Consider the following 25,924-nt stretch of genomic DNA (forward strand, 5'->3'; position numbering starts at 1 on the left):
ATCGGACACTGCATTCATGATTTGAGGCATTTTGTTCCAAAAATGTGTTCTAAATTAGACCTGCTGGTGGCGCTATAACAGGCCAATGTGAAAAGGGTGGCATTTCTTCCTCGGCCTAACTGGTAATGTGCATGCAAAACTTCACAGAAAATGCACGCAGTGTTCATGATTTGATGATTTGATATGATATCCTGCCAACTTTGGAAGGCAATGTTAGCCAATTAGGATGGAATAAGAAATATCGGACTCACCGTCTTGATCACATGACTATAGAGATACTGTGTACCGATTTGCGTGATTTTTTTGACAGAATCTGAAGGAGTAATACTAAGAAATGTGTTGTACAAAAGTCAGCCTCCTGGTGGCGCTCTAAAAGGCAGATGTGAAAAATGCAGGGCAAAGGTTTTCCTTGGCCTCTAGGGAGAGTGCGTGCAAAGTTCCACGCAGATCGGTGCAGTTATGGGTAAAAACACGAATCGGCCTGTTATAGCATCACCATGAGGCTGATTTGAACATTTTCAAGAGGCATTTCTTTCTCTGCCTAGTGGGAATGTGAGCGCAACATTTCACGGAAAGCACATGCTGCGTTTGTGATTTGAGGCATTTTGTTGAAAACAAACCAACCCTGCAAACTTAACCAATCTTAACCAATCAGGATGGAATAAGGAAAATTGGACAGACCCGTGTTGATCACATGACTATAGAGATACTGTGTACCGATTTGCGTGATGTTTGGACAAAATCTGGAGTAATATAAGAAAATGTGTTTTGCAAAAATCTGCCTAAACAGTGCCGGAGATTAGCTGCTCACAGACAAACGGACGGACGGACGGACGGACGGACGGACGGACGGACGGACGGACGGACGGACGGACAGGGTGCAAAACATAGACAATAAATATATTATTCCCCATGTCTGTGTAACCACTACTTCAACTGTGAGATATGCCTGATTTGTGCATAATAAGTTAAATGTTATAAATGTCATGTCGAACAACACTATTTAAAGGAACTAAACCCATATTCTTCTCAAATGAAAATGCTTGCATTTAGTGTATTGATAATAGCAGTGGAAAGACATTGGAGTTGTTGCTCCTGAATCTCACATGAGTTCAACTGTGGTGCTATCATGGTGACCGTGCCATAAGGTTTACAACTGTACTCACAGCCTCCATCAAGAAGATGGAGATTTTTGCACCCCATAATTATCGTATAAGTACCCTGTAATTACATCATAATTAGCATTTTATAATCTAAAGTAACACCAGGTCAGTGGCCTTGCAGTGCCTTGCACCCTGAGGTTGGGAGGTCAGGGGTTCGTTCAATCCCTGGCTGAGTCATACTTTACCAGTCTATATACAATGGTACCCAATGCCTCTCTGTTTGAGACACAGCATCAAGGGTTGTATTGAGGTTAAAGGTGTCATGACATTCATTTTCACTTTTTTTTATTTTCAATGTTTTATTTGGGGTTTTATGACCTCAATTACACCCAAAAAACCTGAACTTAGAACATTCAGTGGATTTTCTGTGGTCTGGGGTTTTCTGAATAATTAGGCTGAAAAGTAATCTGAGCTTGGCCCTTCGACAGTGAGGTCACAGTCGATTAATCCCGCCCACTCTCCTCCTCGCCCCTCCCCTCCCCTATCCTTTCCTTTGGGGGGGGCGGAGCAGAGGCGATGATTGACAGGCAAAATCCCTCACCAGCGACACCCGCAGGCAAAGATTTCTTTTTTCATTGCAGTTGAAAAGGCTTTAGAAATGTGAGAGAAAAACACCTGCCATGGATCACTGGAATGGAATTTTCACTTAAAACTTTTTGTACACTTTTGAAGGACCAGGACAAAGACTTTGAATGTGGTGTAAAAGTGAATGTCATTAAACCTTTAAGTCCCTGCGACATACTAGCGTCATGTCCAGGGGGTGTACTTGTACATCAGGCTACAGAAACAGGAGATAGGCTCCTGACCTATGGGCCACATGGCTGGCTCCCCAAGGCTACTTGCTTACTAATCTGAAGCAAACTGTCTGCTAAGAATGGTTTGGAATAACGGTGTTCTTTCCACGCGCTACGCCCAACCGGGGAAATTCCCCCCCCTGTCGGGTCATAAGAAGCGGCCTGCTCGCTCCTCATGCATTGAAGGAGGCATGAGCTTCAGCTTGGGCTCTCCCTAGGCTGGCAGAGGGAGAGTAGCACCCAGGGTTACATAGGCAATTGGCACTGGGTGAAAAAATATGGGTTACAAAAAAAAAAAAATGTTTTGGTAAATGTTGGAGTTGGCTTTGTGCTCTACTGTAGGTGGCTAAGTAGACATAATGCTGTACTGTAGGCGGTTGAGGAGAAATAATATGGGAACTTGAAACTATACTGCATGGAGGAGCAAGATTTATTGATTCAGCTTTGTGCAACTGGTTCGCAATTTTGCTCATCACTACACGCAAGGATATAACATTAGAAATGCACTTTCCTTGAAGCTTATTAAACCATAACAAATCACTGTCATTAGTTTTAGAAAGATCAGTCCTACAAGTCTATATTTTAGTGGGAATACCCTTTTAAAAGATACTCTTGCAGTCAGCAATGTAACATGTACTGGGTCTCTAACTGTACCAGTGTCACTGTTACCACACAGTAAAACCCCCAGTGTTCATTTAACCACTTAAACCCTCTAGACTAAACTGGGCCTGAATTGGCTCTGTACTTGGACAGTTTTTTCCCATCACGTTGTGACACGTTGTGACAAGTTGTGAGCTTGTAGATCGGCTATTTTTGGGATATGGATGCTGTAGTAGTATTTAAAGGATTTTACTCATGGGTGGACACCTCTGTTATAGTTCCCTGCATCTGTCGCAGTATAAACAACAAAGTTTAGAGTTAGTTAGTTATTAGGCTGATGGATAAATACTTCAATGCCACTCTTAACTTCCTGGTCCCAAAGAGATTGTGTTTGGCAGAGGACAGATTCAAAAAAGTGAAGACAAAGACATAGTACTGTTACAGGTGTATTTTGTTTCATGTGTTAACACATAACACAATGATATAAAGGCACAAAAGATAAGCCTACTGCAGCATCACAGAAGAAAAGGACATTGGATCAATCAGAGTTTTGTTACTTGTTACTGTATGTAATTATTTTCTGTAACAGCTTTTCTCTTCCAAAATATATTAATAAATAACTGACATTGGAATATTTTAATTTGAACAAACGAAAGACTCAAATAACTATTTTGCTGTCATTTAAATAACGTGACTGACAATAAATGGGCCCGATCAAGATGTACAGAATCAGCAAATACTGATACAGTACGTAAAAACGATCCAAGTGTGGTTCAGCTCAATCACACACTACTGGTTCTGTTCAGGTTTTCAACATGTTTCAAGACGTTTATTTTTAATGCAGGTCGTCCGATTGACCGTTGTTCGATAATAGGACTGACTATGTGACTGAGCATGAAATTACATTGTATTTTGAAGGCGTTTCACATTTCTTGTTCCCATGTACAAATAAACATGCAAGTGAAACAATGCATTAATTATATAAATCAAAACAATTAAAAGCCATACCATAAAACGGTTTAGATTAGTACACACAGGTAACAGATAACTAATATTGTCAGCAAATATTCGAAAAAGAAAAAAGAGACACTCCAAAAACTGTTATTTTTTCATTCGTGTGCTCTGTGATTTATTTACTTTTTTGCTTCACCATGTTTGTTTTTTAAATATTTGTAATAACTATTCTTATAATTGTAATCTTATTAGTTTGATATATCTTTTCTTTAAATTATGTTTTTCTATTCCTACTTTGTCCAATAGATCACTTAGTCACTTAGCAAGGGGGGGGGGGTTATTGGCCTATAAACAACATTGGCACGTTTCTTTTATTTTTGTCATGTTCTGTGAAAATAAAAAATGAATACGTTTAAAATTGCAAACTAAAATTGTAAGGAACATTTCAGCTTAAAGTGTACAACATATTGTTAGCTTTGAGATCAGTTATTTTTGGCAAGCAACACTGTCATACTACGGATTATGAATAAGACTTTACTAGTCATTTTACAAGCAGAACCTCAACACTTTTCAGTGTCACAGCCAGGGTCAGAGCAGCCAGCCAGCCACACCCATGAAGACAAGCAGGGAGACTATTGTAACAGCTTTGGAGAGTCACTTTGTTCTTCTTTAGAGAAGACCCCATTCAGACAAAAAAAAACTCTCAACCCTATAACATCCTACCTAACACGTTTTTTTTTTTAACGTCGTTTTTTTTTCATCAGTTTAAATAGTTTAAAAACCAAAACATTATGTACCATTAAAAATGGACTTGTGTCATCTCCAAAAACAGGTAATTACATTTACATCTTACATGATCGGTTGCGAACATACCTTCAATTCCATAACTAATCAAACTGACAGAATAGACATTCAGTTAGCGGACTGACATAAAAATAATAATAACAAAAGAACGAAAACGATTGATATTCCAAAATGAGTTTCAGCAATATTTTGGGCATGTCTAAAAAGTTCTTTCCGTCTCAGGCATGTGATTGTACCTCAAGCAATACACAGTAAAAATAACATTCTTACTACGTATGAACAGAAAAACAAGGCTCTAGACCTGTACAGGCAATATCAGATTGAGAATATCACCGTGACTCAAAGAGTTCTCTGCACGTGTGGACAAACGGAAGCATCAGTGGATGGATGATCTTTGGTAGCCGTCAATCTGCTTCACAATAACCTACATTAATTGGCGTTTCTTTTGTCAAAGTATACTTGAAATTATACACATTTTATCACTATTAGAACTGGGAATGTTTATGTGCAACAGAACACTGTGACCCATTTGTCACCCACTTTTGTTCTTGCGAGAGGGTGTAGAAATCGCATGCCATTTAAACTGGGATTAGATTTAAAGTGCTCTGGCAATAACAAAAAACAGCCAAACTTTTGATAAACTCTTTCAATCAGATTGCTAGACAGTAAAGTAACTCACATTAGACTCATCCTGAACACGCATTAAGCAATAATGCACTCTGGATCATGCTGTACTGTGAGACATTGGAACCGGTGTGCTGTGGCCGTAGGCACGAGATCCTCTGCCAGCCTACGGCATGTCAAACGGCATGTTTTGCGTAGGCTGCTACCGGAGACTTCCCAATGCCTATACAGAGCATGCTCTCGACACACAGAAAACGTTGGGAAGTGTTATGTGAGATTTTTACCTCCTCTTCACAATTGGGAAAAAAAGGCAGATCTTTATTGATCCCATGTGGGAAATGCAATTAAATTCAGGTTAAAACAATCACAGTTGACCTTTAAAGTCCATAATTATGTATTGGCCATATCAACTCTGATGCGTGGCCCCACTGGTGACAGACAGAACATTTGTAATGATAGCAGTCTTAACAAAGACTTATAGCAGCAATGGTCAGTTAGCTGTATCCCAGAAGGACTATATGGAACATGGGATGGGTGTAGAAGACTAGGTTATCATTGGCTGGAAGATTTCCATTATTTCGGAATAACTGGACTCCTCCAGCAACATCACCTTTATCACCATTCTAAATTAATGCGCAAACTAAATCCCAGCATGCTTTCTTTTAGCTATATACTACTGACTTACTGGTGTGAATGTGTAGGGCTTTGCATCTCTGAGGAAAGCGCCAGTATCCTTTTTATTTTGATGAACCATGGTGATGTACTGGATGGTAGCCATTGGACAGAGCATCTATTATTTGATGACTTATATTTGTAGATAGGGGCAGGTATAAATAAGATTTATCTTCTTCCTGCTCCTTTTCATTTATGGAATATGTAAAAAAGTTAAAAAAAAAGAAAACTAAATTAATGTAATCATGTAAAACCATTAATGAAATAAATAAAGATGAAATGAAAAGTATTATTCCTGCTCTCTCTTTCTCATTAGCTAGATTCTAGCACCATGCAAGCAGCCTCTGCGACAACAGGCTCCCCTGGAAGTGATGCGAGGTTGCCCAAGGGTGTTTGCTGGTCAGCGTAGTCCTTAGCATGTAGCATTTGTGACGCTAATCTACGTTCGCTAGTCCACGTAGTCCTTATAAGTTTGCCATGTTTCCAGTTGTCTAATAAATACAGCACTTAATTTAATCTAGCAGGTAGCACCCTCCTCCCAGACCAGACAGTAGAACAGGCGGTGAGTGATATTCGTAGTCCTCGTCTAGTACACTGGTTCTCAAAGTGGGGTCCGGGGACCCCAAGGGTGTCCTTGAGGGGGTCCCCGGCATAATGTTTGATAGTTAGGAACCAAATGGACCCGGGTCTATAACTCAGAGAGTGTACAAATGGAACCAAATGGACCCTACAGGTCTATAACTCAGAGAGTGTACAAATGGAACCTTACGGGTCCATTTGGTTCCATTTTGTACACTCTCAGAGTTATGGGGAGGGGGTCCGTGGTCCCAATGCATACCAAACTAGGGGATCCTTGAGGAGAACCAGTATATCTCTAGTATATCCTCCTGGTGGTGTAATCTAGCACCATGCTAGCAGCTCCTAGTAAAGCGGGCTCCTCTAGTTCAGAGGTCAGAACCTGGATGCTCTGGGTGGAGTACAGGGCCCTCTGGGAGATGATGCGTTGGACCGGCTCCTGGTAGTAGGAGGCCAGCACGCCGGACAGGATCACCATGGACGGGTTGACTATGTGCAGGATGTTAACGATGCCCACGCCCAGCGCCGTGGAGGCTGCGAGAAAAGACATCGAACGAGAGACAATCGTTAATTTTTCACCTATGGATCTGACACAAGACAGGTGTGTGTGTGTGTGTGTGTGTGTGTGTGTGTGTGTGTGTGTGTGTGTGTGTGTGTGTGTGTGTGTGCGTGTGCGTGTGTGCGTGTGCGTGTGTGCGTGTCAGGGCTTCCTGTTAGGCATGTTTTGGGCTGGCCAACGTGGCTGATAAGATTCAAATTTACTGGACGAATGTTACATTTACCGGCCATAATGCAAAACACAATCACGTGCGCGTTTGCAGCTCATTCCTGTTGCAGATTCGCTTCTTTCGCTTCTTTCCACCACTTTATCATTAAATGCACTGCGCTGTTTCTGTGTTAATCCTATATATTATAGCTTTGTAAGGCATGTTTTATATGCAACGGTGTCGTTTGCAAAAAAGAACAAGTAGTTGTCAGGATAGACGAGTGACCGCGTCGTGAGGTGTCTCTTTTTGGTTTGCTACACCGTTGTACTATTGAGTATAAACCAGACAGAACAAAGTTTCTGGTTTCCATCTTGTTCAACCTTTACGTAGGCTATATGATCAGTCTTTGTTACTCTTACAGTAGGTTTACTTTTTCATGTTGCCACGGAAGTCACTTGCCTGCAATTAGCCACCAAGTTCTTCCTTCAGTTTCTCCAATGCTCTCTCCATGTCATTGTGCTTGTATAATATCCATGTCCGTTTCAAAGTCGTGCCTTTTACAGACTGTAGCAACGTGCTCCTTATTGCAACACATTTATAAATGTCATTTTGTGACATGTTATACTTTGAGCTGTGATATGAGTGGATTTGAAGATGATGGCTTGGCTTCATCACGGTGATCCAATTGTTGCTTACAGCTGATGTGATGTGATGTGACTGATCCTTTATTGCGCCCAATTTCACGTCGCCCGCATTCTTTGTAAATCCATTAGTTTCAGAAAATGTGGCAAGCAATGTCTGTCTGTTTCACTGCCACTGCGCAACCCAGGCCTTTGTGTGTGTGTGTGTGTGTGTGTGTGTGTGTGTGTGTGTGTGTGTGTGTGTGTGTGTGTGTGTGTGTGTGTGTGTGTGTGTGTGTGTGTGTGTGTGTGTGTGTGTGTGTGTGTGTGTGTGTTTATTGCCTGGCACAGGAGGGTAATTGTTAACAGTAATTGTCAGGCTACTCTCAGGATATCACACTGACTATTCGCCAGTCAGTATGCTCATAAAAAGCTTTCAATATCATTTTAGTGGTTATAAATCGATGTATTGTAATGTTATGTTGCTTTATTTGATGGCCTGATACTAATTTTAATCATTGTGTGTGTGTGTGTGTGTGTGTGTGTGTGTGTGTGTGTGTGTGTGTGTGTGTGTCTGTGTGTGTGTGTGTGGATTCTAACCTGTGTTAAGGACAGCTTCAGCTTTGGAGTTGCCCTGTTTGGCAGCGTTGATGAGGTGAACAGCAGTGACTGGCTCATCCAGTTTGGCGTCCATCCCGTCCACTTTCAACTGGTCCTCTGGAGAGCACAGACACACACACACACCATAAATTATACGTCTCTCTCTCTCTCTCGCACACAATTTGTTTTCAGCCTCAGTGTATCTTAAACGTGTGATCTTCCAAATACTCGTACACACGCATGAACGCGCACACACGCGCCCACACACACACGCCCACACACACACACACACGCTCTTACCGTCGTGCAGTCTCTTTGCCTCTCTCTGCAGGGCCATTCCAGACGCGTAGGCCTCTATACATCCTCGGCTGCCACACATGCACTCCGGGCCGTCCAGTGACACCATGATGTGACCCAGCTCTGCAGCGCAGAACGTGCTGCCGTGGACCAGCTCATTGTGCTGGATGATGCCTCCTCCGATGCCTGCACACAGGGGGGGATGGGACCAGTGAGTCTCAATCCATCCAGGTTGAAACAAAAAGGGGGATCGAGCTTTTCCTGTGGTTGCCCCCAATCATTCAGTGCCACATGACGTCTAAGACGTCATGGCCTGAGCGCCCTGAGTGCCACGTGACGTCATTTGTAAATGTTCAGAACCCAAGATATCATGATTTGAAAATATTCTGCTCCATTCACTCTTTGTTTAACTTCTTACTGGAAAAGGCTGTATCTCGGCTCCTAAGCACTTTTTTTTTTACAATGAATTTTGGCTGTGGCACTCAACCAAACCATAAATAAATAAGCATGGCACTGAATGAGTTGCAGCCTTCCGTTTCCTGTAAGATCTGTCCCTTCTCCCTATTTTCAAAACACACCATTTCTCCCTATCTTTTAGAACCAGTCTGGATTGTATCCATCTTACGCACCCCCCTTGTTTTTTTATCTTGTTATTCTGTTATTGTACACTGTTCTATTTTTATGCTGTTTTAACTCTTTTGTTTTAATATTGATTATTATCCGTTATATTTTATGCCGTTTTATCAAACCTGTAAGGCTCGATTTCTTTCTATTTGTACACTCTTAAGAGTTACAGACCAGTAAGGGTCCATTCGGTTCCTAACAACTATTTTGCTGGGGACCCCCTCAAGGACCCCTGGGGGTCCCCGGACCCCACTTTGAGAACCACTTGTTCAGGATATGACCCAGTTCTACACCATCATTTGACATTGTCATGGGCCACAAACCGCAGATGTTCTTAAGACTGTAGATCTGCTGTTTATGGCACGCAAAACCTATCTTAGGACGAAGTACTGTATAAATCAGGCTTAACAATTCAGTGGTATATATGTTTGTCTTGATTTTGAGGTGGTATGTGTTTCTATATCTCGTATTTGTTGTTTTTATTCCATTTGCAAATGACAAAAAGTTCTAAGTAAAACACAAACACAGGCAGAAGCCAGCCATTTCCATATAAAATCTACATTGTTTCAGGAGAAAAAAACATATACAAATGAAATGTGTTTGATATAAAATTCTGTTTGGCAAACACTGAAAAACAACATCCCGTCTTTCCTCCTCTTCCTCACCTGTTCCGGTGATGATGGCGGCGAAGTTCTCCACTCCCTTGCCGTGGCCGAACTTCCTCTCGGCCAGCGCAGCACAGTTGCCGTCGTTGTCCACCCAGACGGGCAGGTGCAGGGCGTCGGAGATGGGGGTCCGCAGGTCCACCGACGACCACTCCTGGATGAGCTTGGTGGAGTGGAGGACCACGCCCTCCTGGGGGTTGACCCGCCCTCCCGTGGACACGCCTGCCAATGGAAATGAAGAGTGGGCGGAGACTGGCGTCAGCGGAGGAGTTAAGCTCACACAATGACAAGAAAAGGAAAATTCCAAAAGCCTTTTATGTAAAAATGGCTGAAACATGACTTTTGTTTTCTATATTCCTTGACCCTCGAGTTCTTTTGTACAATTTCTCCTACTAGTTTTCAATTTTAACTACATTAAAGTAAACATGCTCCACCAACATGTAAACCTAGCCAAAGACAGTCAGCAAAGTCCATGCGAAACTCTATGAATCAGCAAACAGAGTGAATGAATGAAAAATACCACCAAACCAGATACAGGTTTCCACTATTTATTAATGTAATAATTAATAATGTGATACCTTGGAACGACAGAGAGTGTGTGTGTGTGTGTGTGTGTGTGTGTGTGTGTGTGTGTGTGTGTGTGTGTGTCTGTCTGTGTGTGTCTGTGTGTGTGTCTGTGTGTGTGTCTGTGTCTGTGTCTGTGTCTGTGTCTGTGTGTGTGTGTGGCATACACACCTACTCCCAGTATCCTACAGTTGAGACGGACAGCGTCCAGCAGGGCATCTCCACACATCTGCAGTATGAGCTGGATCCTCACCTCGTACGTCTTGGGGTTGGGCTGTGTGTACTTCTTCACTATCTTACCCTGGACACATGGAGGAGGAGAGAGGGACAAACACAGAGAGATGTGGAGAAGAGGGTACAGCAAGTCAGTGAGGGAAGAACGACACTATTTGGCCCATTAAGACCTGGGTCCGATTCTAAGAAATGTCTTCTAAATCCTAGCAGTTTTCTGAAAAATGTATGTTGCTATATCAGTGGTTCTCAAACTTTTTTCATGTCAAGGACCTTCCAAAATTATATGTATTTGGCCGCGGACCCCCCCATCTCAAAATATCTTGTTCCAGGGACCCCCAAAAGCAAAGATTTGAGTTTTAAAAAATTGCTTTAAAAAAACAAGTGTTCGGTATTCAAAAATGTGCACAGTTTCACGATTGAAAAAAAATAGCAGATCTACCAGTATATTTGCTATTTTTCAATAGCCAACCAATGTACTATACATATATAGCTAAAATCTTTCCCAGTTTCAATGGGTTAATTTCATTATATGACCCAGAAATTGATCTGAGAGGACATTTACCTGGACCGTAAGCTTACCATTTTGTCAAACACAGAACAGAATATTCAAATGAAACAACAGCCCCATGCAAAAATTACCTGTGCCAGTGTGAAAAGTCTGGTGACATTTCACTCTCCAGTCAGATGTAAGAGGTCATGCAAATTAATATGGTCATAGAATGGAGACCATACATAGCAACCACTCCCTTGTTCATGATTATAGGGAGTCGTCTTTTTGTTGATCCGGCTTGATTTGATTCATTATCCGGTATCAGTTCATTTTAAAACCATGGTTCAGGCCATGATAAATTGGCAACATTTTGAGGCAGCGCAGATACGATTCATATCATTATTACGAACAACTAAGTTTGTTTACCGCAATTTCTTGTTCCGTTTTGTCCTTTAATAAAAGGAGCAGTTCACCCCAAATAACCATATTTGTATTATCTTACCTGGAGCTGGCTATTTATCCATCAGAATTATGTTTCTGCTATTTATCCACCCAGATATTGTTTTGGTGTGAGATATTACAGTGGTTTAAATTTTTTATGTAACACCAATATAATGGAACTCAATGACTCCAACGTATTTCTTCAATTGAAAAACTCAACAGAATCTTCTCTTTGCAGTTATCATGGCCCAGTTACACGATAATCCACAGAATTTAATCACTGATATCTCCAAAACTGCGTAACTCACCAAAACTATCTGGATGGATGAATACCAGATGTTCATTATATTTGGGATGAACTGCCCCGTTATCCACTTAAACCCATATACTTCATTGACCGGGGTCCTCCAGGGATCTATAATACTTGTTCCCCTCCTTTATTCCCTCTACACCAAATCTCTTCACCATTAATAGATGATCTACAAGCTCACAACGCATTGCAGCACATTGTGAGCTTGCAGATCAGCTAGTTTTGCTGAATATTTGCCAAAGGTTTGCCTATTTTATGAAATGAGGTCCATGTGGTTAAAGTGCATTATTAGTGAACACGAGCCCTTCCCTTATCAATACCAGCCACATACGGTGCCTCAATAAGCTGCCTATTTGCTGACACAGAGGTCCTGAGGTTTGTTGATCACAATGCTTTGGTTGATAAGGAGGTACCTGATAGTGGCTTACACCAGGCCCCTCTGCAGCCAGGGATACAGCTTCCTATAGCCAGCAGAGAACCCAATGAGATTCTAAATGCTCACACCATGACCTGGGATAATATTCACCTCTGATTGGCTGGAAGGTGTCCACGGAATCCATGATGAAACCGTTTTTTGTCTTTTCATTCTGCCGTTTTGTTTAACCCATTAAAACCGGGAAAGCATTCTTTGTCACTTTAGATTTTAGCATTGGCTATTCAAAATGAGCAGATATACAAGCTCACAGCTGCGAGCTTGTACATCTGCTATTTTCTTTTTGAAAGAAAATAGCCGATTTTCTTTAAAAAAAAAAGAAATCTGAAAAGAAAATCAGGACTATGCTATTTTTAAAGAAAATAGCATAGTCCTGTCTAGGTCCTAGGCAGGACCCCCACAAAGTTTTAGAACTACTGGTTTAGACGTCATTTGTAGAATCGGCCTCAGGTCTTAATGGGTTAAAGCTACAATTATAATGAATAAAATGTTATTTTAACGAGTCTGTGTGGTAGAGTAACTAGTACATGTGCAGTGGTTGGAGGTGGTCATGGAGACATTTAGAGCCTGGTGTCCTAGGTTGGACAACTACTGGTTGACAAGATGAAAAGTGATTTGATCACTACACACTGGAGATGTCTGTGTGCATGTCTTTCAACGGTAACAGGAGGGGTAGCTATTTTGTCCACAATTTTAAAAAGAAATGTAATATTTGGAAAACGGTCTTAAAAGGTAGGGTAAGTGATATTTTTTGGTTAAAACAAAAAGGTTTTTGAAGGTTAAAGCACTATATTCTGATAGTACTCATTGCTATGGAGTGTTTGTTCAGTAACAGGGGTCTCTCTGTCTCTCCAGCTCTTTGATAGACTCTTTTGCACTTTTACTCAAGTAACATTTTGAACACAGGCCTTGTACTTGTAACAGAGTATTTTTATATTGCGGTGTTGCTACTTTTACTTAAGTAAAATTATCCGAGTACTTCTTCCACCACTGCTTGTAATCCCCTTTCAACGTACCCTCATGCAGACGATGGCCACCCGGAGGTTGGTCCCTCCCAGGTCCACGGCCAGGGCGCTCTGTGTCTCCAGGATGTGGTCGATGTCCTGGGAGCTGGGGTCCTTGACGGGCGGGAAGCAGAAGGACTTCTGCAGGGGCTCGTCCAGGTCGATGCTCCGCAGGAACTTGAGGATGCGAGGCACGGCGCTGCCGTCGCCGTAGATCTTAGAGCTGACACGAGACATGAGAGATTCACGTTGCCGTTACTCTGGTTTTTAAGATTTCGTTTTTTCTGCCTTTATTGATAGTTAAAGTAATACAATGCAGGTCCACAAATAACGATTTTTAGCAGCCTCTGCTGGTCATTACCGTCACTGCAGGCCGTTCGTTTATTCCTGCGTTACCCAGAATTCCATTTGTTTTCACCGGAAGACGGAAGCGTTTCAAAAAGCGTTCTTTTAATTGTTTTATACTATCTGTGGATCGTTTCTCTTAGCCAGTGGAGCTTTAGTTACCGTGAGCTGTGTTTTCTTTTTCTGTTGTTTTTCGATCTTCAAATCCTACAATCTCTTAGAAACAGCATGAGATTCCTTTTTGTTATTAGCGCGGTAGTTCCTGGCCAAACAGGAAACCGGTGCGGTAGTTCCTGGCCAAACAGGAAACCGGTGCATTTCCGTTTCCGTTTTCCGGCCGGATGACGTCATTTTCGCGGGAATGGCTAACCTAACCACCGTTTCAATAGAAAATATAATAGAAAAGGCTTTCGGGGGCGAAATTCATGGAGTGGGTGTTGTGAAACATTTGCCACTCACAAAAGATATACAATTTAACTTTAGTTTTGTTGAAAAAGTCACCTAGTATTACTTTAAGTGAAGATGAATGGTTCACTGAGTAACATTCATCAGTCCCTTAGAACAGCGGTTCTCAAACACTGCTGGCACGTGTCAGCAGGGAGTGTTGGGCGGGAGGAGTAGAACGAAGGCTCTACGTTCTCCCGGTGGGGGCTCCTCACTGGCAGGTGAGTCAGTAGGATTCAACAACGGTGACCACACAGAAATGCGTGTGGAGGAGGAATGAATTGGCATAATGACTAAATTGGATGAAAAAGGGGGGTAAAAAATAATTGGCTACTCTAAATGAAAAAAATAATAAATAAAAACAACTAGACCAGTGTCTCTCAACCTGGGGTCCAGTCCAGGCCCCCCTTTGGGGGGCGCCAAATATCACAGGTCTGTGGAGGTAGTCAAAAACATAACTTGCTGTCATCCACCTTCAACCTAGCATCCCTCTTTTGCACATCATTATATTGCCAAAAAGAAATAGTCAAACATATTCAACAAATTGTTTTGAATTATTTCCAAACGTTTAAAAAATGTTTGACATAATTATGTTCATCCAGCCAATTTGAAAAAAATAGAAGGAATTTATTTAATGATGTATTTATTTGTTCTGTTCTGGACCATAGATTTTGATATTTATGGACACAATCAGTGCTAAAAGTTTAGAATGTTAGTTTTGTGTACGGTATCTCTATTTCACACACAATGTATAAAAATGAAATACTTGAGGGGGGGGGGATCTTGTATTGTGCAATTCGTTAAAGATGTATGCACGATTACAATGCTTTCCATTAATTATTTGAATGGAACTATAAGACAGACTACGGCTTAGGCACTAAATTCTACTAGACCAGCTGACTAGTGCCAGAAATACCTCAAGTTGCATTTCTGGTCACACCAACATGAAACCAACAGATAGGAGAGAGGAGAAGAGAAACAGCATTGTCTCACCAGGGGTATCTCTTTCCAAACTGCAGTTCCAGGGCATGGTAGATCTTATTGTGGGTGTCAGCATCTCTCACATGGAGAACATTCTCACCTGGGAAACAGACAGAAAGAGAGCTATGACATTCAGTGTCTGTGTGTGTGTGTGTGTGTGTGTGTGTGTGTGTGTGTGTGTGTGTGTGTGTGTGTGTGTGTGTGTGTGTGTGTGGACCCTAACGGGTCCATTTGGTTCCATTTGTACACTTAGTTAAATTAACATTGATTTTACAATATAAATTGGGGTCCCAGAGATAAAAATACCATTAAATGGGGGTCCGTAGCCCTAATGCATGTCAAACTGGGGGTCCTTGAAATTCAAAATGGTTGAGAATCACTGCCAGAGCCGTAAAAATCTTCTCTTATGGGGGTCCCTATGGCACATCTTTTCAATTGGAGGTCCGCGGGCTAATAAGTGTCAATTTCGGGGTCCTTGACATGAAAAGGTTTGAGAACCACGGCTGTACAGCATTCAGAGATTGTGCTATAGTTGTCCGGCTACGCGAGACTAATAACCTGTCTACCATCTATCCGTCTGTCTGCCAGTCAGTCTGTGTACCCATGTACCTGTCTCTCTGCCGGTCTGCCTGGTGCCCAGGTTGATGACGGGCGTTCCAAAGGCTCCGGCCTCTCTCACGCCACAGCTGCTGTTTCCGATCATGCATCCGGCGTGGGACACCAGCTGGATGAACTGATCGAACGGCACGTGCTTCACCGCCCGGAAGTTCGGGTGCTGTTCGATGCCCTTCTTCCTCATCACGCGCACCATCTCCTTACTTCCTGCGTGCGTGGATACAGGATGTACAAACAAACATAAATAAACAAACAACGGGAGAAGTTTGTTGTCAAGTATGTCAGTCTCTTGTGCCACTAGGGGTGCAACAGTTCACCCATTAAGGCCGGGAACGATTTCATTGGCTGTTCAAAAATAGCAGATCTACAAGCTCATAGCGCGGCACCATTTTTGCAAATCTTTGAATATATATTCTTTAACCCATTAAGACCTGAGGCAATTCTTTAAAAAAATCAAAATCCTAACAGTTTTTTGAAAAAAATATATAATATTTTTTCACGATTTTTCAAAAATAGCAGATCTACAAGCTCGTAGCGCGGCACTCGGTGCCGCGCTATGAGCTTGTAGATCTGCTATTTTTGAATAGCTACAGAAATCTAAAGTGACACAGATGCGTTCCAGGTATTAATGGGTTAAGTGAACATTTTTAACTCAAATCTTTGCTTCTGGGGGTCCCTGGAACAAAATATTTTCAGATATTTCCGCGGCCAAATACATATAATTTTGGAGGTCCTTGACATGGAAAAGTTTGAGAACCACTGATATAGTAACATAAGTTTTTCAGAAAACTGTTAGGATTTAGAAGACATTTTGTAGAATCGGAACCTCAGGCCTTAATGGGTTAAAGCACCACTTCGCCCATTTTCAACCTATCTTCATACAATTGGTCCTCACTAATGCTCATTATAGGCTTACATCGTTTCTGTCTATTCAGTCTGTGTCTCAGAGGAGGGCTGTGGACAGTTCGGTTTGGTTTGTTTTTGTTTGTTTGTTTATTAATGCCAGAATAATGCTTCTAGTTCAGCATGCTAACTTTCCGGGAAGAAAAAGGCTGTAGTTTCTTAGCTTGGAATCCCCATCGATGATGTCACTGGTAGGCAGGTTTCTGAACTGCCCACAGCCCACCAATGAGACACTGAGTGTGTAGACGGAAATATCGCCGTCTTATTATGAGCATTAGTGAAGAACAAACAAAACAAAAGACAGCGGGACAACGGTGAGAGGAAGCGTAGCGTGCGGTGGGAGGGGACTAACCGGCGTCTATGTTGGGGAACAGGATGAGCGTCCTCTTGTTGAAGGACAGCAGAGCGTCCAGCATCAGACCGTAGATCTTTATGGAGGTCTGGATGTCTGTGGTGACCGGATGCTGCAGGGCCACGATGTAGTCGTGATTCTGAACCTTGTCACCTGTCACAGAGAGAGAGAGACAGAGAGAGATTACAGACGGTGGAGGACTTAAATATCTATCTATTCCACTGCATCTCAGAGGCAAATGTTGTACTTTTTACTATAGTTACTAGTTATAGTTGGCAGATTTAGATGATGAATACAAAACATTACATACATTTTTTTATATATCGTTGCTGTCGGACAGAAACTTTTTTTTTTTTTCGTAAATGAATGCCCTACTTCATACAAAAGTATGATCATCATACAAAAATATGATCAAGCGTCACAGCTTCACACAAAAGTATCAAAAGTCTTTCGCCATTTTTTTTATTTGAATCCTGAAAAGAAACATTTTTGGAAATACTAGGTTTCCACCCGACAGAGAAGATATTATGTTATTATTATAAAGTACGTTAAAGGTGCAGTTCACCCAAAAAAAGACTTATTTTCTATCAATTACACACCCCATGAAGCATTGAATTCATGGAGATTTTTTATTTATTTTTTATTCCTAAGCCAATAATTTGATGACCAGCGGTCTCTCCGTGAGTCTCCTACCGGATACATCAGCATCTTTCCGCCGGTCATCAAATTATTGACTTAGGAATGTGACAAAACAAAAAATCTCCATGAAGTCAATGCTTCATGGGGTGTGTAATTAACTCTTTGACTGCCAGAGTATTTTCATAAAGTACTCCCCCATTGCCAGCAATTTTCGTGTTTTTTTTATTTTTATATTTTGAAAATTTTCATGAAAATAATTGATCAGAGTGTTTTTTAAAGACGCCGCACAAATCCGCCACCAGAGAGCAGCACATGATAGCTTGATCAGCTCCTGGTGTCTCTCTCACCCTTCTTGAGCCATTAGACAGGGAAAACCATGAAAACGGATGTGACGTCCTCCCAGATTGTTTTGATCGTCAAAATTACGTTGTGATGCACGACGGCGATGACCGATCGTCACCCAGACCATAGATTATAGAAGAGAAACTGTCCGTTTGTCCGTCATACCGTGTGAAAAACCGTTTGTTTACCTATTTTGGACGAAATGACCGGGGGAAAACAATCAAAAACCGGAAACGGAACCCAGGACATGAAACCGGATGCAGATATGGGTGAAGTAAGTGGAACTCGAGAATAACATTGAATTTTAAGCAGCATAGCGCGATCAGAGATTAAACAATGAACGCAAATCCAACGCGTCAAACGCGTCAATGGCGTGGGTGGATTAAGTAGTTATTGACGCGTTTTCGAGTCAATGGCGTTTATAGAGTTAATAGAAAATAAACTTTTTTTTGGGTGAACTACTCCTTTAAGCTATCCAGCAGCACATAAAATATCCTTTACCTGCTGCAACATTATGGTGATAAACACATTAATGTGGTTACTAATTACAATCCAATAATATGATTGTGAAATGGACCATTGTGGTATTGATATATATATATATATTTTTTACAAGCGCACAGCCTTACCCAGCCAGCATTTGATGATGTCCATGTAGTCGGCGCGGCGGTGCGCCGAGAGCAGCTTGTCGTAGGAGGGGCAGCCGGCCAGCAGGATGCGTGAGTGGTCCTCACACATGGCGATGAGGTGCTGCTCGGCGCTGCGCGTGCAGCAGGCGTGATAGTGGGCCAGCTTACTGATGGCGTGGCGGATAGAGTCGTCAATGGTGCCACTCACCTGAGAGGAGGGAGAGGAGGGAGGAGCCACGTGGAGAGAGAGAGAGAGAGAGAGAAAGACGGACAGATGGAGAGAGAGAGGGAGAGACAGAGAAAGAGAGAACGTGAGTGTTTGAGTGTGTGAGTGTGTGAGTGTGTGAGTGTGTGTGTGTGTGTGTGTGTGAGTGTGTGAGTGTGTGAGTGTGTGAGTGAGTGAGTGAGTGAGTGAGTGTGTGAGTGAGTGAGTGAGACAGACAGACAGACAGACAGACAGACAGACAGACAGACAGACAGACAGACAGACAGACAGACAGACAGACAGACAGACAGACAGACAGACAGACAGACAGACAGACAGACAGACAGACAGACAGACAGACAGACAGACAGGACGTCACAGTTTGATCTTAACCCATTAAGACCGGGAAGTGGGAACGCATCTGTGTCATTTTAAGATTTCTTTGGGCTATTCAAAAATAGCAGATATACAAGTTCGAGCTTGTAGATCTGCTATTTTTGAGGGGAAAGAATCGTGAAAATGTGTGCAAATCTTGCAATATATATCTAATTTTTTTTACTCAAATCTTTGCATCTGGGGGTCCCTGGAACAAAATATTTTTAGATGGGGGTCCGCGGCCAAATACATATCATTTTGGGTGGTCCTTGACATAAAAACACAAAGTTTAAGAACCACTGATATATATAATTTTAAAAAAGTGTTAGGATTTAGAAGACATTTGTAGAATCCCCCAGAAGCAGTAAGGTTTGAGTTACAAATGTTCACTTTAAAAATATATATATACTATATTCAGATTTGCACAAAGTTTCAAGATTTTTCAACAATAGCAGATCTACAAGCTCAGCTATGAGCCTGTAGATCTGCTATTTTTTGCATAGCCGAAGGAATCTAAAAATGACACACAGATGCGTTCCCGCTCTTAATTGCGTACACTACAGACAATACCTCTGCTGTCTATAGTCTCTAGTCTAGACACTAGAGACTCTACTGTGACATTCATTCATGGTCATTCCTGTCAGTCCCTCGGGGCCATTCATAGACTCCACCCACCTCTCCTCCCTCCAGGTGCAGTATCCTGATGTTCATGAGCGCGGCGGCGGTCGCCAGCGCCAGCGCGTCGAAGCGGTCCCCGTGGACGATCAGGATGTCGGGGCGGAGCCTCTGCAGCACGTCGGGCAGCTTGACCAGGGCCAGGCCCACGCTCTCCACCATGGCCGCCTCGTCCTCCCCCCGCACGATGGTGTGCAGCTTGGAGCCGATGTCGAAGTCGTCCTGCTCGATCATGCGGAACGTGTTCCTGTGTGTGTGTGTTTGTGTGTGTGTGTGTGTGTGGGGGAGGGAGGGAGGGAGGAAGAGGGGAGGACAGGATGGAGAAGATGAATAGAGTGGAAAAACTTTCCATGGGAGTACTAATCTTCCAAGCCTATGGTATGTGAAAGATGTGATTTTTTTTTTTTTTTAACTGATCCTTGTTTCACGAACTGGTCTATTGAACTGCACTTTAACCCTAGAACACTAACCATGGGTGAATTTCACCCGAACAATTGTAATTATTATGATTTTCATAATGTTGCTGATGTCTGCTGATGTCTGAGGTGGGCGGGTCCTTGGGTACCTTCAGGATGCCCACTGACGTCATAGAAGGTATATTTCCCTGCCCCCATCCCTGCTTTTTTCTACAGGCAGGTCTTAGTGATAGAGTGTTAAAAAAGATTCCCATACTCCCACAATGGTCAACTGATGCAATTAGACTGTCCCTTCACTGGACAAGTTTTTTTTTTTTACAATACCCAACTTTTTTTTTTGGGGGGGAAATTTCATGTTGAAATATTAAAGAAGAGTACCTCAATTTACCATGTATTGTTATACATTAATATATTTTTATGATTATTGTTTTTTAGGGAATATATTGTATCAGGTAAAATATACCCACCGTTAGTGATGGGTTAGTGACTATTTTCATGGTTAGTGTTCTAGGGTTAAGAAGTACCTGCTGCTTCTTTTTTTAACCTCACACACACCTGCATATCGTCTCTGTCGGGTGGAAACCGCATACGTCCAGAATTTTTACTTTTCAAAAGTGTTACTTTTCAGGATTCAAATGAAAAACTAGCTCTACAAAACGTGGCGCAAAGCGGCGCGTTTTGAGCTTGTAGATCTGCTATTTTGGATACTTTTGTGTGACACTGTAGTATGATCAAGTAGGGCGTTGATTTACAAAAAAAATCACAAAAAGTTAGAATATGGAGATAAGAGGTTTCTGCCCGACAGCAACGATATGATGCCAATGTTCTAAACATCATGTATATGCAGTATAGCTGCTACTACATACGCTATCTGTATACGTACAGTATTTTTGATTATTTAACCAGTTCCTATCCTGTGTTTTTTCCCTCTTTTCTCTCCTGCTCTTGATCTTCTCACGGAAACTACTAAATGATGGAGCGCACACTAAATAAATGATTCCACCCACTTCTTTACACCCGCAAAGCAACCTGTGATCATGTGATGTGACAAATCCTTCCCTTTGAGCAACATTCAAGTCAACCTATACATAATACTAGTGGAAGGTATTTCTGGGGAGGAGTTAACCCATTAAGAGCTGGAACGCATCTGTGTCATTTTTTGATTTGAGCAAAAAAAGCATGATTTTAAACTTTGGCTATTCAAAAATAGCAGATATACAAGCTCATAGCGCGGCACCGAGTGCCGCGCTATGAGCTTGTAGATCTGCTATTTTTGAAAAATCGAGAAAATGTGTGCAAATTAATATATTTATATTCTTTTAAAGCGAACATTTTTAACCCAAATCTTTGCTTCTGGGGGGTCCCCTGGAACAAAATATTTTGAGATGGGGGTCGGCGCCCAAATACATATAATTTTGGGTGTCCTTGACATGAAAAAGTTTGAGAACCACTGATATAGAAACATACGTTTTTCAGAAAACTGTTGGGATTTAGAAGACATTAATAAGAATCGGCCTCAGGTGTTAATGGGTTAAAGAGGAAGAAAAAACAATTTAAAAAAAACACAGAGTTCTGGTTCTGGTTCATGATTCCACTCCCTTTGGGAGAGGAGGTTTCTGATACAGACAGAATCCTTCCTCAGAAAACCAAGTCCCAGAAAAACAGATTAATGTCAGGAGATTACTGTCGTCTTACTTTCATACAGTTTACAGTTTAGGCAATTAGCAGACGCTCTTAATCCAGAGCGATTTACAAGTAAGCAAGGACACAACATGACTTCAAGTTTCCCGGCAAAGAGACAGATCCACATTTAGAGCAGTCGGAAAAAAACCTTCTGTTTGTGCATTAAGCAGCTAGTGTTCAACAAGAAACCTCTGCATTGCTGTTACCATCACATGGGAAGCTGTTGTCACTAAACATGAAAAAGAGACTCTTTGTCTCATGTTGTTGTCTGTTGGTGGGCCTGGTGGTACATCTAACAGATGTCCTAGTCGGTCATTATCCTGAGCCCTGGGGAAACTACCGCCAGTGGTGGAAGAAGTACTCTTCCTATTTTACTTTACTACTATTTTACTTCAGTATAAGTAGCAATAACACAATGTTGAAATACAAAATATTCTATATTCAAAATGCTATGATGCAACGCTGTAGTGAGCTTGTAGATTGGCTATTTTTGAATAACCCACGTGCAAAATAGGGCTTCATTGTTTAATGTATGTTTTGTAATAATGATCTAAATCATCTATCAGCTTATGACGGACATTTTCATCAATATTCTATTTTTGCCACAGACGTACAAAATAAGCAGTCAATAATATTACCAGATACATAGGCCCAGCCCTAAATGTACGCTAATGGCTATGCCAATGTGCATGTAGTGAATATCAATCAGTCTATCAACCCATTTGCAGAACAGCACTAGAGTAAAATGTACCCAGTTACTTTCCACCACTAACTGCCACTGAGAACGCACTTCACACACACACACACAACTGCAGCAATGCAACGACAGAGCCAGTCTGGTGGGGATGTACAGAGGCGTAGGAGTATGAAACATGAGGAATGGTTCAAAACACCAGCAACACCATCCCCTGGATAAATGAAGATTATCCAGATTGGGAGATTGGTCAATCTCAGCTCCTACAAGCAGATTATGCTTGACACTAGCGCACCCAAGTGGCTATATGTAAAAGTACACGAGACACCAATTAGGGACAAAATGTGCTTCCATACCATGAAAAGGTTTGAGCACCACCGATGTACAGCAACACTACATTGTGAAGCGCTTTGGAGAAAATGGACCGCATTTCTTCAGCCTTATTGGACCAAAGAAACATTATTTTCCTTTTTGTTCTACACCACACACTTCAACCCATTCAATCCGGGAACACATCTCTGTCATTTTAGATGTCTTTGGCTATTTATTTATTTCAATCGTGAAAATGTGTGCAAATCTTTGAATGTATATTTTTTAAAGCGAACATTTGTAAAAAAAAAAAAAGTGTTTTGTTCCAGGGACCTGCAGAAGCAAAGATTTGAGTTCAAAATGTTGTCGGTTGGTGTTTTTGTTTCAAAAAATATATGTATTCAAAGATTTACAAGCTGGTAGCGCGGCTACGAGCTTGTAGATCTGCTATTTTTGAATAGCCAAAGTATAAAATAATGGTTATAGCTCAAATCTAAAATGACACAGATGCGTTCCCGCCCGGACAGATGTTTTATCTAGAACGGTTTGACAGTCTGCCATAACTGACACGGAGTAAGGAGATCTTTCAAGGAGTGGTAGCGAGAGAGAGAGTGGGCGTGAGAATGACTTCAACGCCAAAAAATGAAGACATGGACTTAAGGAAATACTCCGTTATACACATCCTGTTCCTTGTAAAAGGGGACATTCCACAATGCAAACACACCCAAATGTGAGATGAATCGATAAAAAGGTGATCACAACGGCAACTTTGTGTTGTGATCTCTGTCTTACTTTTTAAAATGTTGTTTATAAAACAGGAGAGATGCTGTTATGTCCGCTGGTCCGTGTTTAAGCACTTCTCTCAGAGAGAGAGGGGTTTTAGCAGGTCTTAAAACCCATTCAATCTCTTGTCATTTTAGATTTCTTTGGCTATTAAAAAATAGCAGATATAGAGCTTGTAGATCTGCGATTTTTTTTTTAATCGTGAAGATTTGTGCAAATCTTTGAATACGTATTTTTTTAAGCGAACATTTGTAAAATATTTTGTTCCAGGGACACCCCTAGAAGCAAAGATTTGAGTTTTGCACAAAGACATAGCAGATCTACAAGCTCATAGCGCGGGCTTGTATAGCTGCTATTTTTGAATAGCCAAAGAAATCTAAAATGACAAGAGATGCGTTCCCGGAGTGAATGGGGTTAATTAAGGCATGCTGGACACATGAGAGAAGAACCGGGGATTTTCGTAAACTCAAACCGACTACATCTACGCCCAGCGGGGCTGGCTGTAGATCAGAGACAGCCATTGCACCTGCAAAGAGCCTTCTGTGTACACTACAAGAGTCTTCCTTGCACAGATTATTTTTTTTGCCATATTGTTTCCCTGAATTCTTTGAATGTTTCCTCTTTCAATAGCAACACACAAAACCTCCATTTTTAAATAAACACCAGGTGTGCATGGATGCCCTGCCAGGGCTGAATGTGATCAAACCGACTGTATAATCCACAACGGTCTGATCCTATTACACATGTATCACATAGCAGACATTCTGGTTCTTCTGATTCCTCTTGGTCTAGACTACAGACAATGAGGTCAGATCTGTGGTGGTCACATTAAAGGTGGGGTAAGTGATTTTCTTTGGTTAAAATAAGTGTTAAATAGCTCTATGTTCTGATAGTACTCATTGCTATAGAGTGTTTGTTCAGTAAAAAGGAGTCTCCCATGTCTCTCCAGCTCTTTATTAAACAGAAAATGCATTTTCAGTGCTCTCTCCTGATTGGCTTAAATGTTGTCACCTACCTGAAAATGTACTATATTCTGTTTACTAAAGAGCTGGAGAGACCCCTGTGACCGAACAAACGCTCTGTAGCAATGATTACTATCAGAATATAGTACTTTCACCTTTTTAACAACAAAATACCCAAAAAATATCACTTACCCTACCTTTAAGTTTATTTTGTATCCATCCCAAAGTAAGCAAAAATGATTTAATATTCTCCTCTCATTCTGCCTGGAATTCATAAAATAAATGATGTAAGACTGACAGAGTGTAATTATGAAAAATTGGGACCGGGTGAAAAAAGGGTTACAAAATCGTGGGATAAAGAATTTAAAGATACACAAATATTTTAAAAAAAAGAGTAATTATGACACACATTAACCCATTAAGACCTGAGGCCGATTCTACGCCTTCTAAATCAGTAGTTCTCACACTTTCAAGATTTTTCCAAAATGTTCAAAAATAGTCTGCTATTTTTGAATAGCCAACGCAGACATCTAAAATGACATGCTTTCCCGGTTTTAATGGGTGAAATTACTACATCCATTATTTAGGTTTGATCCTGGGTTAAGTGATAGAAGAAAGACATAGAATTACAGATACCGTCGAGTGGTGGAATCGTGCGGAAAAGTCAAGAAAAAGACATGCTTGTCATAGTTCTGTACCAAAGCAGACTGTACAGCAAAAGGCCTGCCGAACCGAACCGTCACTTCAGAGGAATGAGAGAAAACTATTAACGAATGTAATGCAAAACATTAGTGCTTTAATACAAGCTTAAACTAGCCCTGGTGGTACTTGTGCCAGAGGAGTGTGTGTGTGTGTGTGTGTGTGTGTGTGTGTGTGTGTGTGTGTGTGTGTGTGTGTGTGTGTGTGTGTGTGTGTGTGTGTGTGTGTGTGTGTGTGTGTGTGTGTGTGTGTGTGTGTGTGTGTGTGTGTGTGCGCGCGCGCCCGTGCGTGCATGCATTCGAGAGAGAGAGAGAGAAAGAGAGAAAGCATATACAGGCATGAAAGACGAAATAGAGAGTAACGAATGTATTGATTGCAGAAAATATCTGCTATTTTTGAATAGCCCGAAGAAATGTAAAATGACACAGATGCGTTCCCGGTCTTAATGGGTTAAAATGAATAGCAAAGTGAAGTCTCTCAGGCCTTCAGAGAAACGCTGAATGGTGGTGAACGTACCCGTAGTCATCGATGAGATGTGACCCCAGCACCACCACCTCCAGCTCAAAGTCGTCCGGCTGGGCTTTGAGCCCAAACATGATGGGGGCCAGTTTGGAGTAGTCTGCCCGGTTACAGGTCGCCACGCACACCCTCAACTTCTTCTTCATGTTCACCGCCTGGGGGTACGGATCACACACAC

At 41.7% G+C, this 25,924-nt stretch overlaps 1 protein-coding gene across 2 annotated transcripts in view; it reads right to left on the reverse strand.

Moving 5' to 3' along the window:
• Positions 1 to 6,397: 6,397 nt before the first annotated feature.
• The window catches only part of gne (glucosamine (UDP-N-acetyl)-2-epimerase/N-acetylmannosamine kinase), a 41,665-nt gene continuing 22,138 nt past the window's right edge, over positions 6,398 to 25,924 (reverse strand). For both annotated transcript variants that reach the window (XM_080443560.1, XM_080443559.1), the window contains exons 3-14: positions 25,744 to 25,901; positions 19,682 to 19,928; positions 18,427 to 18,634; positions 16,817 to 16,969; positions 15,556 to 15,768; positions 14,959 to 15,046; positions 13,189 to 13,399; positions 10,436 to 10,565; positions 9,701 to 9,922; positions 8,415 to 8,597; positions 8,115 to 8,231; positions 6,398 to 6,721 (exon numbers count right to left, since the gene is read on the reverse strand). In XM_080443560.1, coding sequence (XP_080299686.1) covers positions 6,486 to 6,721; positions 8,115 to 8,231; positions 8,415 to 8,597; positions 9,701 to 9,922; positions 10,436 to 10,565; positions 13,189 to 13,399; positions 14,959 to 15,046; positions 15,556 to 15,768; positions 16,817 to 16,969; positions 18,427 to 18,634; positions 19,682 to 19,928; positions 25,744 to 25,901 — 2,166 coding nt within the window. In that variant the 3' untranslated portion in view covers positions 6,398 to 6,485. The remainder of the gene's footprint in view (positions 6,722 to 8,114; positions 8,232 to 8,414; positions 8,598 to 9,700; positions 9,923 to 10,435; positions 10,566 to 13,188; positions 13,400 to 14,958; positions 15,047 to 15,555; positions 15,769 to 16,816; positions 16,970 to 18,426; positions 18,635 to 19,681; positions 19,929 to 25,743; positions 25,902 to 25,924) is intronic.

Source organism: Gymnoscopelus braueri, assembly GCF_963280865.1.
Source record: "Gymnoscopelus braueri genome assembly, chromosome: 2".
NCBI classification, from domain to species: domain Eukaryota; kingdom Metazoa; phylum Chordata; class Actinopteri; order Myctophiformes; family Myctophidae; genus Gymnoscopelus; species Gymnoscopelus braueri.